Here is a 14,614-nt window from a genome sequence, read left to right as displayed (position 1 = left end):
CTTCTCTAGCAGTTTGTGGAGCGTATTCGAGGGATGGATTTATAAAAACTCGAATTGATTCCAGAAAAACTATGCCTCACTATGCTAAATCGGAAGACATCTTCGAATAGAATGCTTTTACCATATTTTTTTGTAATATTTATATACCTAATTTTGTACTTTGCTTTATATTTATTTTAGTATTAAAAAACTTGGGTGACGTCAGGGAGACGGATAAGTTAGGCTATTTTGTTATAAAAAGAATATTTTAGTATACTTTTCTTAAGTTAAATTTTTAATAGCCTTGTGAAACCGGAAAATACATATTTTCCAATTTAAACCGGATTTATTTATTCAAGTTCTGTAAGCTATTACATTTCCCTTACAAAAGAAATTCGCATATTAATGTATTTTTTTTTTTTAATTTTTTAGTGGGGGGCAGAAATTTTTTTTATTTCAACACAATTTTACTAAAATACTAAATAGTGTATTAGGCAACTTTTGGGAGCTATTACATTTTCGTTTCGAAATCAAATTTTTTTTCGTCTGTTCACATTTTTTCAAAATTTTTAATTGTCTTGGGGGGGCAGAAGATATTTTCCAATTTCGAAAAAATTTTACCAAAATACTTAACAGTTGATTGGGCAACTTTTGTGAGGTATTACTTTTCCATCGCAAAAAAAAAATTTTTTTTCGCCTTTTTCGATGCACCCTATTGTACACCCCTTATTAAAGGCCCTGGTTAAAATCAATGTCTAATGACCAATGACCAATAAATGACTGATTTCTTAATTTTTGAAACATGTCTCACTTTTTTATCAACAATAAATTTTAATTGTATTCATTTATTACATAATTTGTTATGTTTTGTAGCTGTCCAAGAAACAGAGGCTGTAAAAAAGCAGTATACAAAAATCATAGATGCTTATGGCTGTTTAGGTGTTCTTCAGCTAAATGCTAGTGATAATACAACACTTTACTTGGTTATGATAGTAGGATGTTTTTCTGTGGGAAAAATGGGAGATTCTGAGATATTCCGCATTACCCAAACTCAGTTTGTACCATTACATTACTCACAGAATGAAGATAGGGTTGCAGAGGTAAGTGTCAAATCTATTACTTTGATTCAGTTGAACAACAATTTTACTGTTTTGATATTAATAAAAAGTATGATTTGTATATGAGTCATCTATTATCTGTCCAGTTTGAGTCATTTGTGTACAGCTTTGTTATATTGTTGCAATAGTAGAGAATAGAGGGAATTTTGATAAAAGCAAATATAAAAAGGCATCGACTGAAGTCTTTCAGCCACTAAGGTTACTTCTCTTTCTCTCTTCTATGGTGCTACAGCCTAAGTCGGGCCCTGGTCTCCCCCGGCATAATATGCCTCCATTCTTATGAGGTGACATGTCCAGCGCAATCTTTGTATTTTTGCATAATTTGCTATTCAGGCAGGGAAGGAAAAAACCAAGGTTTTTCAAAAAAACCAAAATAAATAGGTTTTTTGTTTAAACCAGGTTTATTTGGTTTAAACCAGGTTTATTTGATACAAAGTATCATAAGTCTAAATGAATAAATTATTTTATAAAATAATAGTAAGTAATAAACAATGAAAAAAAAATGATTAAGACAACTTTTATTTTTATTTACACACACAAAAAATTAAAATAACAAAAAAACATCTTCAAACGTTAAAACATATTCAAAATAGCTAAGTTCGAAAGTAAAAAATAGAATTTATTTATTTTAATTTTCTTCATTTGCGGCAGCTGTATAAAAAACTTTAAATAAAAACACCAGTTTGGAGGTTCAATAAAAAAACCAGGTTTTTTTCTTAAAAACCGAGTTGATTTATACAGTGGTTTAAAGTTTAAACCAAGGTTTTAAGCATGTTGGTTTAAACCTGCCAACCCTGTATTCAGGGTTCTTTGTAATATTGATACAACTTGTGGTTGAACCTTGTTCTCCATATCGATAGCTTAGGGAGCGTTCAAGTATTACGTAACGCGATTTTTGAAGATTTTTGACCCCCCCTCCCCCCCTAACGTAACGCACTGTAATGGACGTTTAACTATTACGTAACGCAATTTTTGAAGATTTTTGACCCCCCCCCCCCAACCTGCGTTACGTAATACTTGAACGGTCCCTTAGTGTGAAAACCTCGTATCTTATTTCACAGAAAATCTTACAGGAGAGACTTTGAACTTAATTTCTGCATACTATAACTTAAAACAAAAAAACTATCTTTACATATTTTTTATTCTGAGTATGTTTAGATCATTACACATACATTTTTTATATATATATTGGGTTAGAGTATGCAGAAATTCAGTTTAAAGTTGCTCATGTAAAATTTTCTGTAAAATGAGATACGAGGTTTTGACACTAAGCCATCGATATACCATTGTAGCAAATGGGTACCAATATCCTCCTTAATATCTTTCTTTAAAAAGTATTAATAAGGTTTATTGTCTTTTCTGTCTTTATCCATGTTTCTACGCCATATGTTGTTATTGATCATATGATGGTTTTATATACTCTAAACCAGGGGTCACCAATTAGTGGACCACGGTCCGCATCCGGACCGTGAGCTAGTTTTGTGTGGACCGTCAATAAATTCAGAATATACCTAGTATATGGCAATTTTGAAAATGTTTGGCCATAAAATTGTGTACTATGTTTGGCTCAACTTATTTGTGCGAAGCCGCTTTATCAAGAATGAACTTTATTAAAAATCAGTAGAAATCTGGCTTAACAGATGAATATCTCAACTCCCTAATGAGACTCAGTTGCACTAAACTCACTCCAAACTTCAGACGGGTTGTACATAAAAAAATGTCATTTTTCTCTCTGAAAATTTAATTTTGTAAAGAATCCCTTATTGTTATACTTACTAATCATTAATTTTGAAATTAAGTAAGCTGTAATATAAAATTGTCATATACATTTTTTATATTCATTTTCTCTCTACTATATGTTAAGTAGGAGTACATTTCAGATTTGTCCAGGACGCATCTGTTTTGAGATGGACGTTGAGAGGTGACTAATTTTTTTTGCAGAAATTGCTTGAAAATAACTCAAATAATAATATTTCAGTTATCCTCCCACTCAAAATGGTCCGGAACATTGTTTAAATAATCAAAATGTCAAAAGATGAAGGAAAAATTCGATTTTTTTATTGGTTTTTTGATTATACTTTTAAAACTATTCATTTCTGAGAAAAATTGTACTGACAAAAGGTTGCGTAATTAAATTTCCTACAATACAGAATTGGTTAAAAATTTAAAAAATAGTGACCCTTGTTGCAAAATAGCAATAATTGCGAAAAATCCATACAAAAACAAGTATTCGCATTTTACGTTTTTGAACCATTTACGCTACACTTAGGACCTTCATATTTTACCCAGAAAAACTTTATGATATAGTAAAACAACACTGTAAATTTCATTAGGATCGGTTTAATAGATTTTGCAAAATAAATTTTGCAATCCAGCTTTCGCAAAAAAAATTCTTTTTTTTTAATGTTGCAGGACTGAAAATAAAGCAGATAGCAAGTTGATTTTTTTTTGCTTATAGAAGTGTACTGTACCTTTCATTTGCATTTTCAAAAATTAAAATCGATTAATTACCACGGCGTCAGGAAATTTTTTAAATAAAAATTAATTTTTGGTGCTACGCGCAGGACAGCGGTGTTCGATTCACACAAGTTGATTTTCACCAAAATTTCTTCCAATCTTTATCTAATATATTATTTTCTTACTCTATAACAAAATATTATTTTGTTGTATTTTAATATTTTAATTCCACAAAAATCAAACTAATTTTATTATTGTTTGTGAAATATTGTTTAAATAATTGCGTATGTTTAAAAATAATACATTTTTATATTTATACTTTTATTCTCTAAGTTAAAATATATGAACAAAGAAAATTTTTGCTAAAAAAAGTGTTATTTCAAAAGATAGAGTATGTGTTTTTATTTTGCAATAAACAAATTTATTTATTTATATCGAAATGTAATAAAAATTAAAATGTATCAATCATTATTAAAGGTCATTGGAATGCCCAATCAGAGCAAACTATCCGCTGTCCTACGCGTAGCACCAATAATTAATGTTTATGTAAAAATATTCCTGACACCGTAGTAGTTAATAGATTTTTATTTTGCAAATTGCAAATGAAAGGTACAGTACACTTCTATACGCAAAAAAAATTTCAACTTGCTATCTGCTTTATTTTCAGTCCTGTAACATTTTGAAAAAATAAATTTTTTTTGCGAAAGCTGGATTGCAAAATTTATTTTGCAAAATCTATTGAACCGATCTTAATTAAATTTACAATACTGTTTTACTGTATCATAAAGTTTTTCTGAGTGAAATATGACGGTCCTAAGTGTAGCAGAAATGGTTGAAAAACGTAAAATGCGAATACTTGTTTTTGTATGTTTTTTTCGCAAGTATTGTTATTTTGCAACAAGGATGACTATTTTTTAAATTCTAAACCAATTCTATATTGTAGGAAATTTAATTACGTAACTTTTATATTAGTATAACTTTTCTCGGAAGTGAATACTTTTAAAGTTATAATCAATAAAACAAAGAAAAAAATCGAATTTTTCTTTCATTTTTTGACATTTTGATTATTTAAACAATGTTCCAGACCTTTTTGAGAGGGAGGATAACTCAAATATTATTATTTGAGTTATTTTCAAGCAATTTCTGCAAAAAAATTTGAGTCACCTCTCAACATCCATTTGTACTAATATTTTTACAGATGCAATTTTGCAATCTAGTCTAGATGTGCATTTAATTAAAATAATTTTCAGATTTAATAAGTTTGCAACAAACACCTTGTATTGAAACTAATGTAGAAAAGATAACATGTTAATTAGCATTTTGTACTATGATTATTTATTTTAAATTCCTCAGTTTCCTTTCTACAAAATTGAAGATGTCTAAAAACTTCATTAACATTCAAAATATAAATTCCTAATTTTTAAAATATTCTCAGTAACAATTTACAATACTGCTGTTTTCAAAATATACTGATAATAACATCAAAACAATACACAATAAATTTATATTTTATTTATTGTACCAGGAAAACTTACAGAAAAGTATACAGTAACCAAAAAACAATCAGATAATATTAGTTTTCCTTTCCATATTAGTCCATGTGTGAGGCCAGTTTCGTATGAAAAATGTTTCTGACTCGATTTCTTTGAGGATTCCTGTTCAAAAATGTCCCCTTTAAACAAATCAGAAGGGTGCCGGGTGAAACAATTTTTTAAGCAAATTAAAAATTACTGTTTTGCCTCGAAAAATGTATTTTTAGGTTTCTTGGGTAATTATAAACAATGAAGGTCTCTTGTCATATTTCTGAAAAGTTGATAATTTTCGAGTTATAAGCGATTTAAAATCTGAAAAATGTGAAAATATGCATTTGCGATGCTTGAAAACATATTTTCGCGGGCAAAAAAGGTGATGTTTTGAATTTGTTAAAAAAAATATTAAACAATTTCTGCCCCAAAATTTCGCCCGGCACCCTTCTGATTTGTTTATAGGGGATATTTTTTAACAAGGATCCACAAAGAAACCGAATCAGAACAGTCAGACACTGGCAGCATAAATCCGGACCCCGGAAGTGTCATAGGTTTTCAAAGCGGACCCTCAGGCTCAGGGAAACTAATTGGTGACCCCTGCTCTAAACTTTACTTCCATATGGATGTCTTTGGGTCCAAACACCTGCTACAGAGAGACGTATGCTTTATTAGCAAGCATTATCTGTTTCTGTATTTTCTCCTCCTCGCTGCCATCCTCATATACTTTGTATGACACGTCATAGTAGAGGAAGAAAAGTTTTAGAAACTAGAAACATATTTTACTATACTTTTTGTAAACCATTCATAATTTTTGATAAACATCCCAAAACACTAAGATTTTATCCTCACATATATGTATATCAGTTATTCAATTTTTTGAAGTATCAATGTAAAAAATTATAAATTGTTTAATATTCAACACATTTTGAAAGATTTTATTTTATATACATATCTAACCAATTTTCAGTGGACCTGGTAAAGATTAATTGTTACATATTATGATAAGGAGATTATATTATTAATGAGTTAACACTAAATAGATAAGTCTATTTTTATGCAACATATGTTAATTTTCAAATACAGTATCAATGTTATTTGTCATCAAATTATAATGAATATGTGTATGGATTAATAACATTTAAAAAATTATGCCAAATACTGACAAATAAATGGAAGAAGATATTGATTTATAAGAGGAGAACAAGAAATAAATGCATGAATAAAAATCTTAAAAAGTGTATATACAGTGATGAGTTCACTAATGACGGGAAAGATGAAAAACATATTACGTTGTGAAATAAAAAGAGATGAAACTAGTAGAGGTGGGAAATTATCAATAGAAACCTATAAGTTTACATTATATTGATAGTTTCCCACCTTTGGACGTATCGGAGTCAAACTGTCACAGGAGAATTTAAAATTCTCCCGTCACAGTGGCAATTGCCCAACTCTTCCTTTTTTTAGGTAAGAAAACTACTTAATTCTGGTACATTCTACTTCTCACATCCATGTGCTCCTGGAGGTTCTCCTCTAGATCTCACTTTGTGTGCACAGAGAAGAAGTAAGACATCTACTACAGATCACAGATTCTTTTGGTTAGTACCTGTTACATAATTCTTCATTTAACTTCCCTTTTCTATCTAAAATGAATGAAATGAATGAAAAATATGCGCAAAGATGTTTTATTTTTTTGCATAAAAACGGCGCACCATATTATGTAAAAAAGACAAGAAAGTTTGTTTGTCACAAATTAAACGAGGAATTTCAAAATAATTTTTAATTTGAAATATCTTAGTGGCATACTATCATCATCATCATCAATGGCGCTACAACTCTTCGTGAGTCTTTGCGGCGTTTACTATTTCTTTCCATGTTTGTCAGTCCTGTGCCACTATTTCCCATTGTCGCATTCCCATTTTCTCTAGATCTTCTTTGACTGCATCTTTCCACCTTTTTCTAGGCCGCCTTACAGACCTTCTTCCATCTGGCCTTTCCCAGAACACATTGTTTATAAGGCGATTGTCGTTACTGCGTATCACATGCCCTGCCCATCTGAGTCTATTATTAGCCTTTATATATCTGACTAGATTTTCTTTTCCGAATAGAGACTCTAGCTCGTTATTGTATCTGCGCGTCCATTCGTTTGTCACGCTGTCTCTGCAAGGGCCATATATCATTCGAAGGATTTTACGTTCCCACACCAGCAATTTATTTACTTTTCTTTTTGTTAGCGTCCATGTTTCGCTTCCATACGCGACTGCTGGTCGTATTATGGTCTTATATATCTGGCTTTTTGCACCTCGTGAAAGAAGTTTTGACTTCATTAGATGTTTCATTGCAAAGAAAGATCTGTTTCCTGCCATTATTCGCGTTTCAACTTCTCGCTCTAATTTGTTGTCATTTGTGATTGTTGCTCTTAGATATTTAAATTCTTTAACCACTTCGAAGTTATGATCGTTTATAGTAATATTTTGCCTTATTCGGCATCGTTCTTGTTTTTAGACGACAATGTATTTTGGTTTGTCTTCATTTATTTTTAGACCGATGTTTAATGCAGCTTCTTTAAAGCTCGAGAAAATATCCTTAATTTCTAATGTTGATTGTGCTACTGCGTCTACGTCATCGGCAAAGGCGAGTATGATTTTTGCTCCCCGAGCAGTTATGTCTGGTTTGAGTTTTGGATACATTTTTCGCATGACATATTCTAAGGCCAGGTTAAACAACAATGGGGACAACGGGTCTCCCTGTCTTAGTCCAGAATTTACGCAGAAAGCATTTGATATTTTTCCCCCTATTCTAACTTGTGCAAAGGAGTTACTTACACACATTTGTGTTACCGCAGCTAGTTTCTTTGGTACGCCAAGCTCGATCATTGCCTTCCATAATGTTGCACGATTAATTGAATCATAAGCCTGTTTGAAGTCTATAAAGATCTGATGAACGTCCTGATTATATTCCCAATACTTTTCAAGCATTTGTCTTATTGTAAATATTTGATCAACAGTCGATCTGCCCGGCCTGAAACCACACTGGTAGTCACCAATTATTTCTTCGGCGTATGGTACTAATCTTTTTAATAATATCGAAGCCAATATTTTAGACGTAGTGTTGATTAGTGAGATTCCTCGGTAATTCATGCATGATTCCTTTTCTCCTTTCTTGTGTATTGGTACAATAATACTACCACACCATTCTTTCGGCATCATTTCTTGTTCTATTAATTGATGGATTTTACTTATGAGTTCATGACCGCCTGTTTTAATTAGCTCGGCATCAATATTGTCCAGAACAGAGGATTTATCGTTTTTAAGCGTTTTTATGGCATGCTTAATTTCTTCCATGCTTGGTGGGGGTATTTCTAATTCGGCCGTTTGATACTCATGTTCTCCGTTGTTTCCAACATTTTCATTGTTTTAGTGGCTTTTCATTTGTTTTAGTGGCATACTATGTTTTACTTTAAAAATTCAGACCATTATTGTTGTGCTCGTCAATGATAAATATACTCGCAATCTCTATCAACTAAAACCCACTAAATATACTAAATTTACAGTCAAGATGCAGTAGAAATAAACAAACCAAGACACGTTAAATGCTACTAGGAGCACTCCCGAATCATAATTTACAATGTATTCTTGTGTATCAATTTGGCAATCAAAGATAGAATAAAAATTTAATTTTTTTAATATAACGCGGGCACATAAATTTGATACACCCTGTATATTGATTTGTAAATATTCATTAGAAGTTAGCTGTCACATAGTAGGTTGCTCCTTAATGAGTTTTTCCATGAAGAATTAAAGACATTTGTAAATAAGTAAAGTGAAAGGAACATTTGTTTAGGATTATAATTTAAAAAGATTGTTTTGTTATTACGGGAAAGGTAAAACCACAGGTAACTAATTATTAGTTTTTAGAAAATTAAAGGTAGAGAGATTTGGAATTTTAATTTTAAGGATTGTTTGAAAGAATGGCTGGGTTTTTCGAATGGAAAAGAGAAATGTGTCTGATTGGCTTGGCAATTTGGAAGGGGGAAAGAGAGGTTGGAATGTTGAGACAGTTTGGAAAAGAAAGATGATTGTGTTACCGGCATCCGAGAAGAGCAGTCAAAAGTTTTCGTGAGTAGTTTAGAAGCAAGTACTAGTGGTTGTTTTGATAGTGAGAGTAGCTGAAAAGTGGAACGAGAGACAAATCAAATCGAGAAGAAATACCTCTTTGATTCTGTAAAGTCCAAGAGAGTAAGTTACAAGAATTATCGTTATTAAAATTATTTGTGACACCAAGTAAAAAAGATACTTGGGTCTCAGGAGATTATTGTTGAGAGAAAGAGAGGAGAGAGTTTTGGAGTTTATTGAACGAGTACTGGCAAAAAGAGGCCTGGCTTGTGTTTTGGAGAAATAGTTGCTGCTATCCTGCTGGATTGTTTGCTGAGAACGGAGAGGGCTTTGATTGGTAGCCTAACATAATCAACAAGGAGGAGCTGTTTGGGGCAAGAGGAGACATCATTGTGTGTGAATCAAAAAGGTCAGTCAATAACCTATGTGATAGATTTTCTTTATAATCAGAAGTTAATTTTTTTTACGTAAAAGCATATGAATTTAAGATTCCAACATTTCAAAAACTTAATAGGAAGTATAAGTAATTTTGCGAATACCAAATTTGTTTCTTTAGCTTTTTTTTATTAATGATATCAAGAACAAAGCGATAAATATTTGTTTGAATTAGTTTAATTTATATGGTAAAAGTTTCTTTTGGACAGTTATGTCCACAGGATTTAATTGATAAATTTACAGAGCATTGCTTTTGATAATAAAGGTATTTGTATGTGTTTATTTATGGTATTTCTATTTATTTCCTTTTCCTATTTTATCCCGATAAGGATCAACTAAGAGATACTGAAGCCACGAGAGAGGATAAGTATAACCTAAGAGAATTTAATTAAATTTTTTATGACAAAAGGCACCCTGAGATTTTTTTCTTAATATTTTTTATGTATGATTTGCGACAATTAAATAATTAATCAAATAAATACTAATTAATATAAAAGTAATAGAAAGCAGATCATAACAGTATATACATTGTAAATCCCAAATCATAATTTCCAAAGTTTATACATAGTAAATTATGATTCATGAGTGCTCCTAGTAGCATTTAACGTGTCTTGGTTTGTTTATTTCTACTGCATCGTGATTGTAAATTTAGTATACACACATCGGAAAGTCATAGAAAAGAGATATTTTCTTTAATTGTTTTTAATAAATAATAATCGATATGTAGTGATTAGTATTAATATACAACATAATATGCTAAAATGTCAAAAATATCGAGAATATCGAAAAAAATAGGTCATCACAAAATAGGGTTGTAATAAAAATATCAAAATTAATACAAAGTATGGCGTCCACCCTGGTTTATAACAGCTCTATATCTATCTTTCATAGACAAAATGAGATTGTGGATATTCTGTTGAGGTACATTTGCTCTCAGAAAAGAGACGGCGTGTATTTACCCATATGTGGAGAAATTGTTCGTTGAAGCATGTCCTATACATGCTCGATGGGATTCAGGTCGGGAGATTGTGCTGGCCAAGGTAAAACATCAATACCTTCGTTGGTAAACCAGTCTATCACAGGTGTGTAACATGTGGACCAGCATTATCATGCATGAGGTGGAAGTTTTATCAGCCGCATCAGCAAACAGACAAACGATAGTGTTGTAGAATGTTGTCGAGGATTGCTTAGCTATAAGGAAGCGGTTTCCAAAACCGCTTCCTTGTATGAAAATGAAGTCCATTCTGCCACCGACTACTATTCCACTCCATACCATTATTGTACCACCTCTGTATATGAACATGTCTTAAGTGTTTTACAGTTCCAAATCGTTTCCACGCTCTTACTTGACGAGAATCTGGATGAAATCCAAATCTATAATCTCTATACAGAATAAAACTGTAGCCCAATCATTTGCAGTTTTGATATTCTCGACACCACTCTAATCTTGCAGCGCTATTGCCTCTAGAGATAGGTGTACATCTCAATGGTCTTCGATTGTGGAGATTGGCTTCATGGAGACGATTTCTTACATTATCACGGTCTATGGCTAACTGGTGTGCGCGCTGCAAGTCGTTAACCAATGTAGGTGCTGAAATTGTTGGTTGTCTCCTGTCTGTGAACACTAAAAATCGGTCTTGAGCTGTAGCTGTCGCACGCTCTTGTCCTATATGACGTTCGACTGGACTTCCAGTGTCACAAAAGCGCCACCACAATAGGGATGTTCACAAAAAATTAATAGTCATTTTAAACATGTAAAACGATTAAGAAACACCCTAGGAATAATTGTCTAAAATATTAAGAAAATTAAAAAAGCATTTCTATGAAAAAACTTCATTAGAAATCAAACAATATTTTAAATTTCAAGAAAACGCTTCTGACGTCACTAGTCGTACTCGTATACGTATACTCCAGCGCGCGCCATGTCCACAGTATTCTTTCTCTTTGGGTACCTGTGTGACGTTAGTTCAGGTCATTTTATTTTGTTCTCCTATTGTTTTATCAGGGCTAACGTGGAGTTTTATGGTGAATTTCTTAGTTTAAAGTGGATAGACTGTTTCTAAGGACATATTTTGGGTGGTACAAATAAATAAATAAAATGAAAGGTTTTAAAATAGCTGATTCGCTTAACCTACGTACTGTACATGTAACAATGGTGTCTGATTTCTTGTCATCTTGTAAAGAAATAAATCAACCACAGAGTAGCGGAATGTTTATTTTAATAAGGTACAGGGGTGAAAAAAAAGAGAAAATTTAGTGTGATTTTTAATTTCAAATATTTCATTCAAAGGAAACTTTTTGTTTATTCTAATAATGTAATCTTTAATTCTGCGTTCAAATTATTCAAAAATATGTACTAGTTTTCTCAAGATTCGAAAAAATTAATGCATTTAAATAGCATTTGCATAGATTTTGCCCTACTAATTTAAATGATGTCTAGTTTATAGGGTCTGTCGATAATAAATAGGTACCTACTTTATTACTGTGTTATGGACACCAAGTTTTTTAAACCTCCAGACAAATTGAAAGATCATAAACTGTATAGGTACATTTTATTTTTGTAAAAATTTTCTTGCTAACCCATTTCTTTGCCTGGATATTGAGAAACAGATATTTAGAAGTCCAAAATACGAAGTTTTCGACTGTATGTATTAAGAATTTTTATAATTTATTTTTTTTATAACCAAGCTAACTTAAATCTAAAACATAATATCATAGAATTGGGTAAAAATGAGTACTTAATTTAAAAATCCATTTATTTAGGAAAGACCCATAACTTACAATAAAGAAGTGATCTTCGCAAGAGAAAAGCTTGGTTTTTATTGATACATATACTTCTTTTTTCCGTTCTTTTTACGATTTAAATTAGCTGAAACTGTAATAAAAATCTTGTCAGAATTATTTTTAGATGTATTTACACACCAAGGAACAAAACACCACTTATTTGGTTTCATTTTTACTAATTAAATACGTAAAGAACTGCACACGTTCAAATACACTTCGTAAATAAGTATACAAAACTAGTCGTCGATCAAAGACGATACGACTGCTGACGTCACAGACCGTAGCCTCGCTGCAGGGTACCGTTTTTCTAGCCTCCAAGAAAATCAACATTATGAACTCATTTATCTTAAAAAATATACATTTTTAAACAGTTTTATGATTGTTACGTTTTTATATACCTTATAATCTATTGAATTTAACTATATTTAAAAATTAGTGAACATCCCTATTGACTTGTGGGAGACTCCCATGCGCTCAGCTACATTAGTTTGCCGCATGCCACATTGAAGAAGGCCTACTATTATTTATCCCTATTTATCTCAACCAAAGTTAAATGACGTCGTTCCATGATAAAAAAAACAATATTTTCAATGCACTAAGTAAACAAGAACTTTACAACATGAACAAAATCGAAACTAGCAGCATATTTACTGCAGTATAAAACATATTTTTTCCTCTCCTGTAAAAAGCTTTGTCAAATAGCACTTTTGACGTTATATTTTACTCAGAAAAATCTACAGGATTAGCAACCCTATAAATCCAATTGAAATTAAACGATAACTATTTAATATAAATATTTATATAAATATTAAATTGAAAATAAATCAAATTAAAATTTGACTTTATTTTTATTAATATTATTACTTATGTTATAAAAATATCCCTAGACTTTTCCGATGTGTGTATTTGCATATCTCAACCGGTTTCAAAGCAATAAGTAAATTATCAGTTTGTAAGTAAGTGGAAAACGAAGTGTTTGCGGATAACTCATTATTTTTTATGCAGAATCACCCCCTGAAGTTTCTCGCACTTATTTACTAACACCCTGTACATCAAAATGTGACTTACATTGATACTTTTTGTAGGAATCGCATGTTACATGTACATTTAGTGAGATTTGGTGTAGACTGTAATAGTTGGCTAGTCAAAGCAATGTGTGGTTCAGTTGAAATGAGAACCGTATATGTAGGTACTAAGATTGCATTGGCTGCTATCATTTCTAGATTAAGCTGTGAAAGAGCAGGAACGAGGTAAGGTTTTAAACCGTGTGGAAGCCCGTATAATTTCTAATATGTCAATATTTTAGATTTAATGTTAGGGGTACGAATGATGAGGGACATGTAGCTAATTTTGTTGAGACTGAACAGGTGATATTTTTGGATAATGAAATTTCATCATATATTCAAACAAGAGGCTCTGTTCCTTTGTTTTGGGAACAACCGGGAGTACAGGTAAGTCCAAATAATACAAACAGGTAGGTCATAAATTATATCACATAATATGTGAATCGCATATTATGTGATACAATTTATGAATCGAAAAATAGTTCGATTGAACCTAACTTACCTTAGTACAAATGTGCACATAAAAAAAGTTACAGCCCTTTGAAGTTACAAAATGCAAATTGATTTTTTCCAATATATTGAAAACTGTTACAGATTTGATATTGAAAATGGACATGTGGCTTTATTATGACAGGAACAACATAATAGTAAAATTTGTGCATCCAATAAAAATTTTATGGTGGTTTTGTTCCCTTAACCTCACTCCTCCCTCCCCCCCCCACCCAAAAGTTTGTGTCGTTCCAATTAAATTATTAGTGTGGTACCATTAACTTTTATGTCTCTTAGCCATTTTTTATCAAGATGCGGCTTCTTTCTTAATTTATTTCAAAATTTCTGAATACCTTACAAAATGTAAATTATAAATAAATTTTCATATTATTACCAGGTCTATATAATCTTACTTAACCATTTACAAAAAATATGTGGTGGCTTTTACAAACGTTCAAAATATCTCGATAAAAACTGGTCTTACCAGTTTGGTCTCGATAAAACTACTTATCGAAAAAGTACTAAGGATTAAAAACGTTTTAAAAACATTTTGTTTAACTAATTTCTTCTTCTTAAGGTGCCTATCCGTTCCGGATGTTGGCGATCAGCATGGCTATCCTAACTTTGCTTGCTGCTATTCTGAATAGTCC

At 31.5% G+C, this 14,614-nt stretch overlaps 1 protein-coding gene across 2 annotated transcripts in view; it reads left to right on the top strand.

Moving 5' to 3' along the window:
* LOC126878688 (synaptojanin-1) overlaps nucleotides 1-14,614 on the top strand; it is a 55,715-nt gene that overhangs the window by 3,746 nt on the left and 37,355 nt on the right. Inside the window, exons 2-5 of one of the 2 annotated variants that reach the window (XM_050641549.1) lie at nucleotides 853-1,079; nucleotides 6,545-6,675; nucleotides 13,497-13,661; nucleotides 13,718-13,862. In XM_050641549.1, the coding sequence (XP_050497506.1) occupies nucleotides 853-1,079; nucleotides 6,545-6,675; nucleotides 13,497-13,661; nucleotides 13,718-13,862 (668 nt within the window). Of the gene's footprint in view, nucleotides 1-852; nucleotides 1,080-6,544; nucleotides 6,676-13,496; nucleotides 13,662-13,717; nucleotides 13,863-14,614 lie in introns of those variants that run through there. The other variant, XM_050641550.1, reaches the window with a different exon arrangement.

This window comes from Diabrotica virgifera, chromosome 10 (assembly GCF_917563875.1).
Source record: "Diabrotica virgifera virgifera chromosome 10, PGI_DIABVI_V3a".
Lineage (NCBI taxonomy): Eukaryota > Metazoa > Arthropoda > Insecta > Coleoptera > Chrysomelidae > Diabrotica > Diabrotica virgifera.
This window is presented reverse-complemented; position numbering and strand designations above follow the sequence as displayed.